Source organism: Limulus polyphemus, unplaced genomic scaffold (genome assembly GCF_000517525.1).
Source record: "Limulus polyphemus unplaced genomic scaffold, Limulus_polyphemus-2.1.2 Scaffold349, whole genome shotgun sequence".
Lineage (NCBI taxonomy): Eukaryota > Metazoa > Arthropoda > Merostomata > Xiphosura > Limulidae > Limulus > Limulus polyphemus.
In genome coordinates, this window is record NW_013665959.1 from 565,883 (window position 1) to 585,758 (window position 19,876).

General features: G+C 29.3%; 1 protein-coding gene across 5 annotated transcripts in view; it reads right to left on the reverse strand.

Moving 5' to 3' along the window:
* Positions 1 to 993: 993 nt before the first annotated feature.
* LOC106457584 (RNA helicase Mov10l1-like) overlaps positions 994 to 19,876 on the reverse strand; it is a 40,470-nt gene continuing 21,587 nt past the window's right edge. For 2 of the 5 annotated variants that reach the window (XM_022383582.1, XM_022383588.1), the window contains exons 9-20: positions 19,608 to 19,699; positions 18,513 to 18,571; positions 15,068 to 15,588; positions 14,008 to 14,085; positions 12,490 to 12,645; positions 10,649 to 10,714; positions 9,799 to 9,963; positions 8,724 to 8,897; positions 7,772 to 7,912; positions 7,223 to 7,330; positions 5,639 to 5,779; positions 2,095 to 3,331 (exon numbers count right to left, since the gene is read on the reverse strand). In XM_022383582.1, coding sequence (XP_022239290.1) covers positions 3,230 to 3,331; positions 5,639 to 5,779; positions 7,223 to 7,330; positions 7,772 to 7,912; positions 8,724 to 8,897; positions 9,799 to 9,963; positions 10,649 to 10,714; positions 12,490 to 12,645; positions 14,008 to 14,085; positions 15,068 to 15,588; positions 18,513 to 18,571; positions 19,608 to 19,699 — 1,803 coding nt within the window. In that variant the 3' untranslated portion in view covers positions 2,095 to 3,229. Of the gene's footprint in view, positions 1,244 to 2,094; positions 3,332 to 5,638; positions 5,780 to 7,222; positions 7,331 to 7,760; positions 7,913 to 8,723; positions 8,898 to 9,798; positions 9,964 to 10,648; positions 10,715 to 12,489; positions 12,646 to 14,007; positions 14,086 to 15,067; positions 15,589 to 18,512; positions 18,572 to 19,607; positions 19,700 to 19,876 lie in introns of those variants that run through there. The other 3 variants (XM_022383584.1, XM_022383583.1, XR_002610213.1) reach the window with 3 other exon arrangements.

Consider the following 19,876-nt stretch of genomic DNA (forward strand, 5'->3'; position numbering starts at 1 on the left):
GCTCGGAATGTAGTCTACGTTTAAGCATAAAAACGAGAAAACGATGGTTTTCCAGAAATATGGTGCACAGCAAGCTTCAAAATAACCTGCAACTATTTCATACGAGTAGAATGCTCTTAATTAAATTAATAACATACTTACAATAATTATTCTGATCGTAAGAATGATTACTGCTGTTAATGAAGAAGGTGCCAGAAAAGTTCGCTCTCACTCGATTACTGCTTCGTTAGGTTTTCAATCATTTCTAATAAACACAAGTAATAACTTAGAAAATATTATACCAAACAATTAACATTTTTTGAGATAAAATTAATTTCTTAGACTCAACAGGAGACTATATTAATGTGTGAGAATCGATAAATAATCGAATCAAGGTCACATATCTCACTGTTGTTTAGAAACTGATATACTGTGAAAAACACTATTCTGGCAATTTATACAGTACAACGTGGTCTAACAGTTGGGCAAGGTCACGCGGAGATGAAAGACCCTGTCATGAATGATGGGAGCTATCCATCTGTGTTGAAATCTGATAATGCTGTTGACAACAAGATCTGATGTATGCTCTTTGCACATATAAATCTTCAACTTAGGATTAATACTTTTTCCTGTATTTAAAAAAGTTTTATCATATTTTACCGTTAATATGCTGTTAAGTCTCCAGTGGAATGGGCTATCCATTGAAAGTTACCATGTATGTTTAGTGTAAGTTATCATTACGTGATATTTTTTACTTTAAATAATTTCTCTCAATTCTACGAAAGATATATCGATCATTATAAGACTGTACCTAGATAAACTTTATTCATTCTGTAACCAACCTACCAAGACATCAACATATCAATAATAAATAGGAATCGCTTGTTCTTAATCATTAAATAAACATTTTCTATATTCTATAATAATAAACTTACAGTTTTACGTAGAGCGAAACAGACTGCATTGTGTTCATCAAAAACTAATAACAATTTTTTTGATATTAGTGAAAGACAAAACAAAAACAAAAGCTCAAAATCAATTTTCCAGTGAGACTTTGCGTGTTTTATAATTTAACCACCTTGTATTTAAATTGATCTTAGAACTGTATGTACATCTACTTTAAAATGAAGATACTTTTCAAATTTCAAGTACATACTGTGGTTAGTATCATTTGATCCATGATACCAGTTCTTGCTACCTTTGGAACTATATTTCATTAATGTCCATCACGTTCGGTCCAAAAGCCACGATTATACAATTGTACCTACAATGAAACTTCCATTACAACCAATTTCTGCAAAGAATTATGAGGTCAATCTTAAAACATGCATCTTAACACACTTTCCATAAACACTGTGACGTGCATCACATTGGAAGACTTTCCACAAACCCCCCAATGCACATTGGCTTCCAAGGCTATGTCTAAGAAGACCAAAGGCACAAAAGCTAATTGCAGGATGTGGTTGAATGACATTATTGAGATTCTAGATTATTTGGCCATTTTTCTTGTGAAAATAGCCACTGATTTAAAGATGCGACTTTAAAGCTTGTCTTATTAAAGGAGAAAGGAATATGTCTAGCTTCAACCCAACGTCTTTTTTGCAAGTGAGAACACTGCTTCCAATTGGCTTGTGATCCTAAATGTTGTTTTGTGAATTTTCTGCTTCCGTGGAGACCATTAAAAATTATCTTCTTCAAAATGTTGCATCCTTTGGCTCTATACCATTTAACAAACTGCTATACAAATGGACTGTGATATGTTCATCCAGCTATAAGTCCACCACGGCAGCACTGCATTGTTCAATCATAAATAATTTGCTGTAAACCAAATATATAGACAAAAATTTGTCTGCAGTGACATTAAACTGTATTAGCATTTGCAAATGTTTTTACAAAATGCAATTAATTATCTGTAACATCTACTTTAGTTGCTCAAGTGTAATTAATGTTGGGTTAACACAATAAGAACTCTGATGACCAAAAAAAAAAAATCACCAATAATGTCAGTTAAGTACCAAAGCATTCCATCAAGGCAAACTTAACTTTTTCTTCTATATTCACTCCCAGTATTGAGGTTTTCAAATATATAAACAATAGAAAATGAACTTGTAAATGTAAAAAGAAAATAGATGTGTTTATTGAAAAGACAATTATACAAATATTTTTTGTTTTTTGACTATATATTCAGAGTGACCTTACTCAAAATCTTTGAGTTTCATAAAATACAGCTCTTAGCATAACACACAAAACCCATTCCATAATGGTGCATATTGACTGGCTACTCTTATACCTGTAGAATATAGATTTAAATAGACTGTTCAAAAACATGACTTACGTGCATAAACAACAACCAGATTTCTTACTGTAACCAACATTCCTTAACTCCTAAGAAGTAATGAATTAACCTAAAAATAAGCATATACTGTATCTTTTCTTTAGATGTAATGTATTCAGTATTCATACTTGAAATATTCTAGCAAAGAAAACAGAAAAATAACATATAATGAGGTTACTTACAACAAGATACATAACATTTAATGAGGTTAATTATAACAGAATACATAACCACTGCGTACCTCATATTGATAATGAAGTTAAAAATGAACAAGAACAAATTTGACAGAAGAAACAATTCATGGGTACTCTGAAGTTCCTGAGAGATTTTAAAAATTAGTTTTCTTTTAATGGTATTCTTGAACACTGTCACGTTTTTTCCCAATTAAAGAACTATTTTTCAAACACCAAAATTGACCTAAATTATAATATGATTCAAAAGCTTTAACAACTGAATGGGTTTATTTCTTTTTCTCTCCAAATCCTAGTTTGCTATTTTTCATATATGATTTCTGAATTTTATTAGGATTTTATTCTACAATAAAATGAAAAATAAAATCACTCATCCTTTATTAAATCACATTCTGTGTTCTGCACACCAACGATTATAAAAAAACAACATATGCCACTACAAGTCTATCATGTTTAACTAAAATGTTTTTTGGTATTCTCAATATTTACTAAAAAATATAAAAAATGGATCACTATTGTCATCACACTTCCAATAAAACGTTTTACTTGGTCTTGTAATCTCAACTTGTATTCATATATATAGATGCACATGTATATGTCTTTTAGTTCTTACTTTTTCCTGGAATAATCTTAATTACGCTACCTGTGAAATTCTGAATCAAATGTAATATTCTGTCATTACCTGAAGTCTGGATAAATTGAAATATTTTATATTCCCATATGGTTAATTTAAAATTTCTTCCGGCAATTCTTCAAGCCTTAAATTGCATCCAGTGTAAGCACCATTCTTCACACAGTGCATCAGGAGCTCATTCCAATTAGAATCCTGAAATTTTATAAACCATAAATATCCACCATCATATAAAACAACACGTAAAACCTATTCAAATATGGCTATTATACTGCTGTGACACCAAAAAATATTAATCATTTTAGGTAACTTTTTAACATTCCTAAAAACAATATTCCAATAATTTCCTTGCAGATATGACAGGAAATACTCATGAGTTGACAATAACATTACTGTGGTACGATTTTATAAAAAAATGACAAAAATCTTATACTTTGGTAACACCAAAATCCTAGTTATATTACGATAACAATGCATATATGCATCAAATATTCAACTAGTATTTACCTTGATAACATGTAAGGCATTTCAAGGTCCTTGATAAATAGTTCAAACAGCACGAGACAGATTTTAGAAGAAATCTTTTAACCATATTTTCTAAACAGCATTAGTTTTCTCAAAACAATCTCATTAAATCAATACAACTTACAAATCTATCATTAAACAAAATGGCAGTTTTGTTAAAAAAGGTAAAGAAGAAACAAAACTACTGTAGTTATTTCTGTTTAGATAGTTTGCTCATTATATATAAAATATCCATGCTTATTTCTCTTCTCCAGAAATAGCAAATGTTTTGCTTAATCCTCAATATTATGCACTTCTAAAGTATCCCCAATTTTTGTCCAGTAATTTAAAAAATGGTGCAGATATTCTTTTCTTTATTGATATGAATGTGAAGAGGAAGGTTAAGTGTGAACATTTTTGCAAAGTCTGATTGTCAAAAATGTGCTTTAAAATAGCTTTCAAAATAACTTTTATTCTGCCATTATTCACTGCTAAAAATCATCTACTCCAAAAAACAATGAACATCAGACCTAGATGCTTGCATTACAAGCACATAAGAACCTGAGACAGCAGATCCTTACTTTATCTCTTGCAAATTTCAAGATACACACTAACCATAACACAAGTGGAATGAAGCAATGAATCCAACCTGTATCTAGTTAGCTCAGACAGTTGCATACCTCCATTTTAGTTTTAAATAAATATTTCTTCTTGAAAGTATGCCACATCAGTGGTGAATGAGAATAAACATCAATTAATAAAAATATAAAATACCCTCTTTCCCTTTTCATCTAGTCACTCTCCAGTTCCATAGAGATCATTCATTACACATAGCTCAGCTCAGAACAAGTTTCATCTGGTGTCACTACTCCTTCCATCTCTTAATCACATTGTCAGCCTAAAAGGTAACAAACTTTCCAATCCCGTGTAATTCATTTGATAATGTGTGTGAGATTAGCAGTATCCTGATCTGAATATTACTTCCCTGTTTGAGTTGCTTCCATTTAAGAGTCTAGTCCAAATATAACAATTACAGTTTAAGTGTCTTAGGTAACACACAAAAATATGTGAAATCTATCCAAAAACACTTGAGAAAAAAAACAAGCCAAAATTCAGCTTTAGCACAAACAGTAGTTGATATCTCATAAACACAGCTTAGCATTACTCACATTGTAGCATTTTATTCATGTGCAGTAAAACTGACTAAAAATTCAATTTGGCTCATAATTTACCTTAGAATAACAAGTTGCACTGAACAAAATGTGACATGGTGAATACGGAGCGATCTTCAATGTAAATTTAGTTTCAGAACACATGAATAAAATGATGCAATGTTAGTAATGCAAAATTGTTTTACTTTGCAGTGTTTACAAGACTTCACTTACTGTTTGAGCTAAAGCAAAAATTTTCTTTTTCACTCGTGTGTTTTCAGAAGGATATTTAGTATTAAAAAAGTACTTAAGACTTGATTTTGAAGTAAGGTAAAACTTCATCATTCATACATTACAGAAATTTCTATTAGTTCAATGGCTAGGAAACCATTACCATATAATCATATAGTCATGTCATTATCTACCGGCAGTAGTTGGTCAAAATAGATGATGACCTTACATGCAATTATATACATGCCTTTGCAAGATATTTTTCTTTTCTCCTGACAAAGTATCAATGAAAAACAGTCAAGTTCATTACAAATGTGTTTTTAATTGCACATTTGCTATTTTAGTTTTAGTTTTTTTTCTGTGCTACAATTTCAGGAACATTTGTGATAAATCTTATTGGAAGCTCTAATCAGATTTATTATCACTCAGTTTGAATATAAAACTGATTGGTTAAGGTCAAAATCACCAAGGGTCAATCATGATCAGCCATTTCTGTAAATTATTCATAACCTTGATTTAACAATTCAAAATAGAAGCACTTTTAATGAAGATTTTGAATGAAAATGTGATATTTAAAAAAAAATAATCACGATTAAATGTACAAAGAAGCAATTACCTTTGATAAAAGAAGTGGGTCACCAACTACCACTAGGAGTCCTTGGGCTCGGGTTACAGCAACATTGAAACGCTTTGGATTACTTAAAAAACCCAGATTATGCAAGCTGTCAAACTCCACATACTCTTCACAAGCTCTAACCTATACAAGATGAGGAGGAAATTATGTTTATGACTTATTATCCAAGTTTAAATGAAAATAAACTGATCCCACATACATTATGGAATTTAATAATATTTGTAATTAAGTACAGAGCTACACAATGGGCTATCTGTGCTCTGCCCACCATGGGAATCGAAACCCGGTTTCTAGCATTGTAAGTCATAAACACACCACTGTGCCACTGGGGGAGCATTTAATAATGTAAAACATTTAGATTTTTGCTGACAATTTCTGCCTCAGTGGTTCAAAAATCTGCTTCTAAGCCTTGTCAGAAATGTTTTCTTTCAATATATTCATGAAGCAGCAAGTTATATAACCTTATTACCTTAAAGTAGTAAATCATGTATTATAAGCTGTAGTGTGTTGTCTGCATAAGGTTCTGTGTCTGTTAAAAGAGTAAAGTAACTACACACAACATCATCGATAAAATAATGACTATAACTTCATAATTTCATCAATATCTACATTGAAAGTAAATTGATCCTACATCATGGGTTTTAATTTAGTATTTGAACAGCTTAAAAATAAAATGATTTGCACTTTGTTTAGGAACTCATAACACGAAGGTTGAAAAATCTGCTCTTAAATCAGCCCCCCCCCCCCCCCACCTTATTAGAAATGCTTCCTTTCATTTTAATCATGGAGCACAAATCTATTCAACCTTTGACACTTCAAAACATTAATCATCAATTTACAACTTGTAATATCTAAATAAGGAACTACAGGCTAATATAATAAAGTAACCACATTAAAGAACACAGTGGTTAATTAACATCACATAATCACCCTGTTGTGGAGATGAAGAACTTCATATATCAAACTTAATGAAAATGATTATCAGAGTCAAAGATATACATTATTTAGTTACACATTGGTAAGTAAGTTATCTAACTCATAATGGTGAATCAAGTAATAGTACCCGAAAATATTATATAATTAGTTCAAAAGAAATTTTGAAAAAAACATACATAAATAATGAAGTCTTAACTTCTATATTTTTCAAAATGTAACAAGTGTTTTTTTCTAATTTACCAAACTCAGTAAAATATTCATTAAATCATATTAGCTTATTTTTGCCTTGTCTTTTTTTAATAAATTGGAATTTGTAATTTATATACCAGTGTATTTTTATAACTGAATTTTTCTTATCTAAAATTAGGTGACTAATATAATGTAAAAACATATTTAATGATACATAAAAAATTGGAGCAGAAAAATGAAAAGGTATAAGTACTGAAATTAACACAACTCTTTGTTATTTATTTCAAAAAGTTCAGTGTGATTCTCAACAATAAAAGATGTAACATAAAAACAATTCCGGTAGTTCTAAGTGAACTATTAGGTAGTGAAGAGTACATAAATGTTATTAGGAGTAAAATCAGTTCTCATGAAACATTATTAATGTAAACCTAAAAATCATACCGTGGAAATAATAATGGCAAGACGTTCTTGACCTTGAAATTCTTCAACAGAACCAACTTTACAATATTCCACAGCCAGACTACTGAAAAATGTTTTAATCTTTTCTACCTAAAAACAAGATCAATTATATTTTTTACATATGAAGTGTAAAAAAAGTTTTACAAATTTCTTCAGTAAGTTTTTGCTTACAACAAATTAAGAAATGTTTTATAGAATTTTTTTCTAGAATTATATAATAAATACCTGTTTTTTAAGAAGTTTACTCTATTGTTCATATGGATCACTACTCCTGAACTTCTTAGATCATTATGATTTCTTTAATCAAATCATAATTTTATTGTTTTATTTCATTACACTAAAAATCGCCTTTTCTTTAATTAGCTATTCCACTTTGATCAATAAGAAATTAAACACTTGATATATTTATAGATTTATTCAACCACGTATCAAAACATAAGCATTTTTTGTTTACGTCCAAAGATATAAGCATATACTTATATCTAATACAGGGTTAAAAACAAAGTTTAATTTTACACACTGCATTCCAACCTGCTTACGATACGGAGTGATGACACCAACATCATCTGGTTTTAGTCCAAACCTATACAGAGATTGAACATACTTGACGACCTGTACAACCTCAGCAGGATTAAACCAAGATGGACTGTTTCCCTCTCGCATATCTGAACCCTACAAACACAAAACTGTAACTATATCACATACGATCAAGTTATCATTTTTCTTTTACAATATTTGTTATATCTTTATGTCTGCAGTTTCATATTTAATGTTTAGACTTTTCTAAGCATTTGTTACATTTCTTTTTATGTGTTATTAGTTTCACAGTTAGTTTTATTGCTTTTGTATAGCGTTGTTAGTTTTCATTATATCTGTACAATGTTATTTATTTCCCACTTAGTTTTTGTTAGGTCTTTTCATACAGTGTTATTGGTTTACTATTACAAACTGTTTAGTAACAGTTTGTTACTTACAAGTAGCTTCAAGGCTGTATGTACTTCTTTTGCACACTTATGTCAACTTCTTATTTACAAAATGTGTTTGGTTATCCATTTTACAGTTTTCTGTTTCCCTCTTTCTGTGCTTGTTATGTCCCTGAAGTAATCTCAACATATTCAATAATAAAAGTTTTTAGATTAAAAATAAATGACTCTTTATCTGTAGTCTTGATTTTCATAAAGAACAAACACCACCAAGTTTCCAAATTGACCACTGTTAGAGAAAAAGCTTTAAGAAAAAACGTTTTATTGTTAAAAAAATAAAATACAAACTACAAACATCACATTGAACATATAGTGTAACAAAAAGATATTTTTATGCAAACTTATAGCTATTTACTAAAAATAAAATACAAAGATGAGCAATAAAGCCTTCTAACAAAGTAGATATCTATAATTACTTGTCTTTTTTACTTTTAGTTCCATCATGAACAAATATAGTACTTACAGCTATTATTTAAACTACAAGAAAGGCAAATGTCTACCTTTACTCCATGAAATACAATGGGAAATCCTGTTTTTGGTAAACCATCCCAGTAACACAGACTTTTTCGCTGATCTTTAGATGCACAACAAACAAGTTCATTGTGATAAAATAATCGAGAAGGAAGACTCAATATGGCTGAATGAGATCGATAGTTGTTTACTAACTTGGTAACCTAATTGTACAAACACCAAAGGGTGAAATTATTACTACTTTAAAATAAAAAAGTATAAATTAAGCTTTAATGTATAATATCCATTATAATAGTAGATCCAAGGAACAGTATTGCAAATAGTAAATATGTCAACTTTTATCAATGCATTTAAAATACATGAAAAAAAAAACGTTTTAACTACTTTCAGTACATATGAAAGTAAATAGGAAAAACAGAAAATTTCCATTGGTCAGTTAATCTTAATATAGTTTCATACTTTATAAGCATACTTAAAAAAAGGTGGAAAGCAGTTCCAAGGTTTGATTATGTAAAACATTTCTATTAAGTAAATAAAATATTTTTTTAAATACTTGAAATTTCAAGAATACTTAGTAGATTTTTTACACAAATATAGCTATTACAAATTCACTAAAAATCTACAGTTTGATCAGTCAGTTGCTGTTTGCTTGGAGGAAATCTTTATACAGTAAATTTATTCATGTTCTTCAAATTTTTTCCAACAACTCAGACAACTAAAATATACTACATTTATATTTAGTCCAATTTTTCAAAGAGGAGGCTATTTGAAGAACTTCTATAGTTTAGTTTTCATGATAGATTACTGACACATGCTTTCTGTTACTTTTATCTTAAGTAGGTTACAGGTGGAGATAGCTTTACTGTTCAGAAAAAAAAAAAAAGCACATACATACTACTGTCAGTTGCTAAAACCTGTTCAATCTACTACCTTGAACATAATTAAGTCATACAGTGCATTTCTGGATTAAAATTTAAAGTTAATAATTAAATGTGTTACAAACTCATCTCAAAGAACTGGGTGAACCTTAAAATTACAAAAATTTCTAGAACTTTTTTGATTAATATGGGGAAAAAAACTCAATGAACTAGTTAAAATGATTACAATTAATGGGTCATAGTTCCCATGATCAGCAAACTTCTCTTCATCTCTCGAGTACACGGGTCGGTCCATAAACCTTTCTAATAGGGAAATCTGTAAGCCATATAACTGAGCATATCTGGACCGTAAAACTGGTCCCAATTGTAAAGGATCTCCAGCTAATATTACCTGAAAATAAACCTTTTAAGCTTCAGAGCTATGCATTTAAAGAATTCATTATAACTTAAAGAGAGTGCACAAAACTAATAAGATTTGCTATAAAAGTATTTAAAGTGTGAATGTCCATCATGTTTAAGCACTTCAAAATAGCCTAAATTGTTAGTAGACTTTACCTAATGTTTATTGGACACTTACATACATGTACTGAAAACTGCCAGAGGAGATAGAATTCAACAACATTTACTGTGTGACATATGCTTTCAATATCTCAAGTACATATGGCAAGATTACTAATGAAAAGCTACTTGTAAACTGAACTAGATCATATTTTCTGTGTCATAGATTTTACAATGCACATTACTACAATATCCAAGTTATATTAGATATACCAACAGTGATAAAATTAATGCAGATATAAAGACAACCAATTTAAAAATTGAAAACACACTTATTAATGCAGAGAGTAAAAAAATAACAATAAGCATGCAACATAACAAAAAAAAAAGACTTTAGTTCTAAATTAATTTCATTACAGCTGTGGCTGTATTAAAACAAACAAATCTCTTTTGTGCATTTTTATAAGTACCAATTTGATAACAGAGCAAAACCCACATTAAAATCTGGAGCCTTATTTTTTCACTACAACGTCGTTAACACTAACACCCTAGTCAAACCTTAAATTGATATGTCTCACCTGACCATCTCCAAGAACTGCCAGGTTGATGGGAACCAAACACTCTGGTTCAGTAGCTTGACCTGCCTGGAAGAAAGCACTTACTGATGTTTCTAACATATTGAATATGCTTGACTGCCTTTTCCATAAACATAAATCACTGCTACAAAACCCGTAAATCATTGATGTCTTCTATTTTTCACACAAAAATATTAAAGTTTTTATCTAAAAACCTAGGAATAGTTTGAATGCTAAAACCTTCCAAATTTCTATATAGTAATAATAGCAACTCCTACTCCCAAACATACATTCTAAACTACTTTTAATAAACTCTGGTATTTTTCAAAATTACTTAAGCCCACTAGAAAATGCTAATTTTATTTTCACAGCACTAAATATGTAGGTGAAATTATTTACCAAGTTTTAATTGTATACAATGAGAAGTTCCACATATATTAAAATTTACATTTTGTTTTGTAACTACACTTTCTCAATTATTTGACAGAAGAGTAATAACTTGTCAGTTTTTCCTAACAATTTCAATATGTAATGTACACACAATATATACACAACAATGCTTGCAATGTATAGTGACGTATGGCCATCTGTTATCACAAAGACCGAGCGTGCCATCTGGTATTGCTAACAATCAAAAATACAGTCAACACAGATACAAGAACTTTATAGCTCAATTTATTCTTTGGTACACTAACAGCTGTTCATGCAAATAAACATTCTCATGAATAATTGAAAAAAGAATCCTAAATATGACTCTTCTTGTACTGGTTGTCCTTCACTTTACACAGATTATGAAAATTTATTGGCCCTACTTATCAGGGACTAACCACAAATAAAAATATGCTCGTACTAAACTCTTTTTTTAAAATATTTTTACATAAGTAGCTTTTTCATGATGAAGCAAGATTCTGAGAAAGTTTCCAAAGATTGTAAATAATAAATAAGTCAACCTTGCATAAAAGAAACTGAAACTGAAAAAATACTAAAAATATAAGTATATGTTAAGAACCAGTCTCTTTAGGAACAAATACAATTACCAAAGATCGTGAAAATGATACACATATCAATGTACAGGAGTTCAAAGAAAGGGCCACGATCAGTAAGTGTTAGAAAATAATCAGTCTAACAGTTTTAATCAACAGAACAGAAAAAAAGGAAATTTAATAAAGTTAAGAAAGCTAGTTTTAACAACAAAGGTGAATAGTACTTCTTTGTAAATGAAGAAAGACTATAAAAAATTCAAATATTATAGTAAAAACCATTTAAATATAAACATTTTGAGAGACTGGAATAATAAATTTTATCTATTATTCATTATCATGAGCATTAAGAACTTCAAAATAAGAATATCTGTTTATAGTAATGTGTTAAAATAATCTGATCTTGTCATGATGATTCATTTCTATTGATATACAGTCTGCTCTTTATCCCACAGTGCATATCTTTATATTATATATATATAGTGTACAGAAAACATTACCCATTATTAAACAATTCACTACTTCAGGTTTAAAACAAACTACTGTCATGATAGCTAAACATTTGGTTCTGATCACTTGCTACACTCATATATATAAATATTTATATACGTCTTTCTTTAATGATTGACTGAGAAAGATTATATATTTGGTCTCTCTGTGTTTTCACTTTTTGCATCTGAATTTCTTAGTAAGAATTTGTGTCTGTGTATATAAACTCCCCCTCCTCTCTCTCTCTTTCACACACACACAAAAGTGAATGCAGTAAATTATAACTTACAGCAAAATTATCCACCCTGAACAATGATCAAACAATAGCATGAGGCCCTATGTATTAGTACAGAACTGTAAAGACAAACAACATACTTCATCAACAAAAACATGAGTAAAATGTGATGTTGTTAGACCCAGGCTGTAGAAATTTCCTGCTGTAGTACATGTGCTAATAACAATGCGGTGATGGGAGAGTAGGTCAAGATCATTACTATTTTTACAATATATTCTGATTTCTTCTGGAATGTTCTAGAATAAAAAAGAACAGCTTCTGTTAGTTACTTATTTTTACATCTCATTTTTTATAACAGTGATAGTAAAATATATATAATTCTTTAGTATTTTTGAAAATTAATACTTTCTTTAAGTAAGCAATATTTTAGAGGTATATGTAATTCTCACCTTCAATAGATAAAAACCATTTACATGTATCGTTCAAAAAATGTACGAAACTCATAACATTCAACGTAAATTTAAATTAGATTTGATATTAAATGAAAGTAACACAAAAATCTAAAAAAAACTGAAAACCTCCAGTTAATTTGACTTTTGATGTTGACATTGACTTCATACCATGTATGATGTAAACTAGATGGCTAATTTCAAATTCCCAAAAAATTAAACATAAATACATGGAAACTGTGATGATCACTAACTTTAAGCTGGCAGAGAGTTACTTATTGTTACTGTGTTTGTTTTTATTGCATAATATTTTTCCTGTGTTATGATTCTAAAATGCAGTTAAGATGACAAAATATTACAAACCTAAATACTGTTAATAAAATACACTGATAATCAAATATATCTTTAAAAATAAAGAAAATATGAACAATCACACAAATGACACAACTATCCAATCTTATTTGCTGAATTAAGTTTGTTAATGGCATAAATCACAAGATTCATGAAAAGTAGAAGAAAAGTTTTTTAACATCCTCCCCCAAATACAAAAAGAAAAGAAGAAAAAGAGAGGAACTGTTATAAAATTAATTAACTATTATAATCCCCATGAAAATTCTCAGTACAAATATTTAGTTTATGTGTTTGGACTTGGTACTTGATTAAAACTGGATGTTTCTTTTAGGACATTGTGTATATAACTTTACACTTTTTTGTTTTAAATATATATATTAAATTTGTGTTATTAGTTCTAATTCAATACTGAACTTTTGTTAGTTTCAAAATTATATTGAACCTGAGTTTGTTAAGCAAAATTGTAATAGAGAATCTTGTTATATATATATATCAAATGACCTATGTTGTTAGTTTTTGTAATTAATGACGGTGAACAAGGTATTTTATTACACACTACATCAAACCCCAGATTTTAGCATTGTAAGTTCGTAGACTTACTAACTTTATAATCAGGAGAAATATGCAAGTTTCCATTGATTTTTTATTTCATCATTATTTCATAGAAACAGACACTGATTTCAAATAAATTCAAGATTAGCATCCAAATTTTTCTACTTAATTAGCTAACATTAGCATCAGCATGGTATCTTTATATCTGGGATATCAGGCTTTTTTGGTTTTATATTACTCAAGAAACAGAGATTTTCCTTGATTTTGTTAAGTAGACCTCTACCAATAAATTTGCTTGACTCTTACCTCTTCAATCCTCTGGAAAGCATTTAAACGAGCCAAATCCACTGCTTGAACCCTTTTACTTTCATGTATTCTTAAGGTCTGCAATATAAATCCACATTTGTAAGTTTCACATTATTTACTGTAATACAATTTCAGAAAAAAATTTGCAAACTTAGAAACTATGTGTTGTACAAGTGTATATTTTGAAGAATAAGTTATCAGCCAATACGGTTCAGTCAGTTTTTATTTTGTATTTTACATAATAGATGTAATTAACAATATGAACCAATGGCAACTACTTCTTTTCATTTCTGAAAATTTTGATAATTAAAATGCAAGGAACAGCTATCTTCCTAATTAAAAAAATAAATACATTTTCAGAATCATGCATAAAACAGTAGTTTGCGTGTTTGTGTTTTCTTATAAGCAAAGCCACATTGGGCTATCTGCTGTGTCCACCGAGGAGAATCGAACCCCTGATTTTATCATTGTAAATCCAAAGACTTTCCACTGTCCCACTGGGGACAAACAGTAGTGATGCACTTTTTGCACACTTTACAAGAGCCAACACACAAATTTTTTACTAATGTTTTCTATGGATTTTATTTTAAATACTTTTCTTTTACTTATAAATTCAAATTCAATTTACCATCTTACCTGATGCTTGATTAACATAACATTTTATAAACCTACTACATATATTAAAGTGCTGTGTACTAATTACTAATTTCAAAATAACTGAAATATAAAACAACTTAACATGGGATATAAAAGAAAATGCAACACAGACATCAGTGCTTCATAAGAGTTCATTCAGCATAATTTTTAGCTGTTTTCAAAATTTTACAGGCTATCTCCAGAATTTTAAATATCAAAGTAACTACATTAACGAGCTTTGAATCATGGATTAGCTCTTGCTTACCAGTGTATCTTTATTGGACCAAATTATCATAATTTAATTACCTAACTACATTAATCTGCTGTTGTTTTTTTAATGCAATCTTTGCATATTTCTAACTTGAAACTGTTTTGTTCTTGCTGACCTTACTTAACATTTTTAATGATAGCTTTAAGTACTCACAATTAAATCAGCAGCACTGTTAGAAGGAGTACAGGCAATTATCCGACTAGAGGGAACATTCAAATAAATTTGTAATATAGCTTCCACCACTGTAACTGTCTTTCCTGTACCTGGAGGTCCAAATATAATGTAAGGGGTTGGACGACATTGACCGCTCACTATTCGTTTCACTGCTGCCTTCTGTCTTTCATTTAAGGTCTTGTTTACCCAGGTTAATCTCTTTCCACTGACATTATTTGAGAGCAAAGTCTTTCTTGCATTTCTTACTTGATAATCCTTTGCAGATGTTGGAGTTAGATGTGATATTACAGGTCCACAAGTATTTTGAATTACATTTAAGGCAGATAATTCAGAGATTTTTGGGTTTTTATCATCAGCTGTTAAAATGCTGTTACTATTGAAGTTTTTTGACATTTTATTTAATAATTTTTGAGGACTGTCTTCTTGGCTTGAATTTTTACTTGAATCTTCTATTAGTTGGACTTGTGGGTTCTTCAGATGAAGTACTGAGGGAAATAATACTGAAAAAGAAAAATTTAGTTATAATCAAAAACTAACTAGATAACTATTGATTTTATAATTGTGCTTTCCTGATTTTTTTTCATTTTGAAGAAAACTTCTTAGAAACCGTAACAGCAAAAATTCAAGCTGGTTTTTTTTATAAGCTTTTGTTCAATCAATAATGACATCACTAAAAACTGAATTACGTGAGAAGGCAGGGAGAAACTTTCTGTAAGGTCTCGGAAACTCTTGAAATTTGACTTGTGGGAAATGCATACATTTCCTGCCTTAACAACCTTATCAACAAATATGTTAACCCATATAATCAAAACTGTGTGTGTGTGTATATATTTTGTTCTTTGTTCTTTTCTTCTTTTTAAATGTGTTCCTTTTCTTTCAACCCAAAATGGGCACTACTTTCTCATGAAAGAAAACAAAGAGCATAGACAGGTAAATCATATCATGTAGTTTCAAACACACTTGAATCAATTACTTTAACTAAACAGGAAACAGGAAATTAATTGAGTTAACTTTTGAAGAAATAATACATTTCTCAAAGATACACTGGGGAGAGATATGCATGTCTTTCACACACTGTTTATATCTGAATGACTATCCTACATCCTTCCTACAGGAAATAATTATATTTTCAGTAACTAATACGATTTCCACAAATACCTTCAGACATTGAAACTTTTCAATGTACAGTCCTACATTTATGTAGACCACGACAACCTCAAAGAAGGATTTCTAGTAAGATTTTTATACTTATTCAGAAAAAGAAAAATGGCTAGCCACCATGGATCAGCCCCCGTATAATAATTCTTTAAACAATAATGCCTGTACACTATAAGTTTTCAAGCTAACATTATCAGTTCTTCTCAGAAAGACACATTATTACAAACTAACACAAATATTTGATTCAAACAACACTCCATGTTTAAAAATAATAATAATAATAGCATAATAATTCTTCATATAAATATACCTATATATTATTAATTTTTCACTGTATGTTAGCATCTCTTCTCACTTTGAAACATCTTTACATACCAATAAGAATGCTTCGACTACCATCTACACATCCCATCACTATAACAAAATCACTTAAAAATTCATCTAAACAAACCTTGTGATAGTAATCTATGTACTACACGACATTTTCAAAATGTTCATTAATCACTTTTACATAATTGCAAAGTAGCTCTTACTTGGATCAACACAGCAAATATAAATCTATTAAAACTGACTCAAAACAATCTTTACAAAAATAAAAAATTTTTTTGGTGAAGAGAATAGTGTCTAGTAATTTATAGAAATCAAAAACCATAAGAAAGATATAGAGAAGTTCATAAAATATTCTTATAAGATTCTTAAAAATTAACAAAAAATGAATGACAAAACCAAATAGTTTTGTATGTGAGTATAACCTGTTACGTATTAGAATTTTGAATGGTCTGAAACTGAGCTAAATGATAGTTTAAATTTAGTAGTTAAATTGTACTTTGGATTTAGTATTTAAATATGATATTTGCCAACAAGATTGATACACACAGTATTCTTTTTTAACACAAATACGTTTTAATATACACACAACAATACAATTTACAAAAACAGTTATTACAAACAATGATTTATAAACACAAGTTTCACAAATTTACAAGCAATATAAAGTCTTCCTTTTAATCTGGACCTTCTTCGATATCTTATTGAGGGTTAATGATGAGCGAGTTGATTACGAGTTGACGTAGGTATATTTCACTTAACAATAAGCTAGCTAGCTTTGTATATCAGCCACTTACACTGGGTTTTCTACTGTGACATTACGTAACGTTTTCGTAAAAATACTAATGTCCGATGAGAATTCACTGAAGTTAAATGAGTTTTAATATTCAAACTTTGTAAATTCTCCTGGTCAAATATCTGAAGTTTTCCAATTGATAAGCATTATAACAATCACAGTTATAGTTTCCAAAGTTTATAGCAAACTAATAATAGATACTCTCCTTCGGTGCATCATGTTAGTTATATTTATAAGTGTGTGGAGGCTTTCTAGAAATTTCAGTTTTACTTAACAATACTGAGCTACATTTAAGCATTTACGAATATACATATATTGTTGATTCTTACTCTCAAGAATCTTCTACAACTTTGGAGAATAGGTGGGAGTTTCGCAATACATATTTAACACTAAAAGCTATGCATGTTTTAAAACATAAACTTAATCTATACAAACGTTGATATTAAGATAAATATATAATATCAAATTCGTTACAAACCTCTCAGTTTCAGAAAATCATATCTTTATCTTTGTTTGTGGAATGTGCAACTAATTGGTTTATTAAACAAGAAGATGAAAGATTTGAAATTTGTATTTAAAGGTATTAAATCTAAATTGTCACTGTTATAATCCACACACAGCATAAAGTGTGGGGGGGGGGGCGCACCTTAAAACATTTAAAACTAATTTCAAAATTAATATTTGCTGGTTACTGTAACAAAAACAATACTATACGTACATTTTGGTTATTTGTTTGAATTATGTTATTTTTTCCTGTTTTACTGACATTAAAAGTAGAGCAACTTACAGTTATTTGACTTTTAGTAATACAAATATTATTGCGAGTATAAAGAAGTTGTATATCCTATTTTTTAGAAAAGAAATATTACTTTAAACTATAAGTCTACATACTAGTACACTTTCTGAACAAAACTCAAAGCTGATCACCTTATAATAACAGTCCAATAAATTATGAGGCTATTGTTAAACATGCACATTTGTGTCTTTTAAACTTTTTCATTCTCCTTATACCTTTGAGTATAGAAGTATCTATGAATATTTAGAACTGCTAATTTTGGGCAGGAAAGTAATTCTGTGTTTCATCTTAAATAAGAGCTTAATTTCTGAACTAGTGCTAAAAATTTGAAGGGAAGTGGTACCTACCATTAGCTGGTAGTTCGGATATCATGAAAACAGCTTGATGACACCTTCTGAGAGCAGTTCTTAATGAGAAAACATCTGATTAGTTATATCAAAAATTAAAAACCATAATGAAGGCATAAACAAGTACATAGGAAATTCTTATAAGATTCTTAAAACATCTGATAGAAAAAAATGACAAAATAAAATAGTTTTGTAGGTAAGAGGAATACACAGATAATTGGCTCAAAGAACAAGAAAATTAAAGAAAAAAACTCTAGTGAAAGAGTTGAATTTTGTATTTGTTTTTATGGCAAAGCTACTAAGGCTACCTGCCACCGCAGCTTAAATCTCACTAAGAGAAATTTCTAATAGCTTATTAAAGCTTACCATGCTTATACTAAATATATATGGGTATAAACCTAAAAAAACAACATTGTAAAAGAAACACAAGTTATTCCTATCCACTGTAATACTAAACAAGTAAGAAAAGAAAGTTGTTCTAGAAAGTCTTACTGCCAAGTATAAAACAGTTTAAAATTTCTATGCTCTTCAGCAATAACAAAATCTTTAAAATCAAAATGGTGGCTGTAAATGAGGAAAAAAAAATGGAATTACAAATTTAATTTAAATAGCATTTTTAAACTGCAATTTTTCTACCTTAAATATTGCATGAACTTAGAGAAGAAACAGCAACAGAGCTATTGACTGATCCAATAATAATCATAAAATGATGATATTGTTTTAAAACAGCAGAAAAATCATTGCTAATGGAGTGTAAGTTTTACTTTTTAAATTTGTTTTAAAATTCAGTTAACTTCTACAAATATTGATTGTATTATTTTTGGATACATCTTTTTAATACTTGAAGATATTTTAGGTTGCTTACAGAACTAGGTTTAACAAATAGATTACCATGATATACTAACTTTCAGTTCAACTATTTTATGTTTGTCAACTGCACTGAAGACATTACCTGAGAATATTTTACACCATTATGAAGTACAATAATTATTTGTGTAATAAAATTAGAAGAGAAATTAATATTACTCTTCATTCTGACCAGTTTTCTTGGATATTACTGGAATGAAAAAGTGAATAAATATTTTTCCTTCTCACCTACTCAAAGCAAACGACACGTTGTATACTTCATCATTATAGTTTGAATGGAAAGAGCTGTGAAACTTTAGCAACACTTCATCTTTTAAAACCTATCATACAGTGGGTGAAGAGAAAAAGTTAAAATATTCTATTTATAAACAAGTTAAAATATACATTGTTTTATCTTAGGCCAAAATACACTATTAACTTTTAAAAAACTTTTAGTTCATGAACACAACCTTACATGGATTAATCTGCTCGATTTAAAGTGGGGCTCATGAAATGAA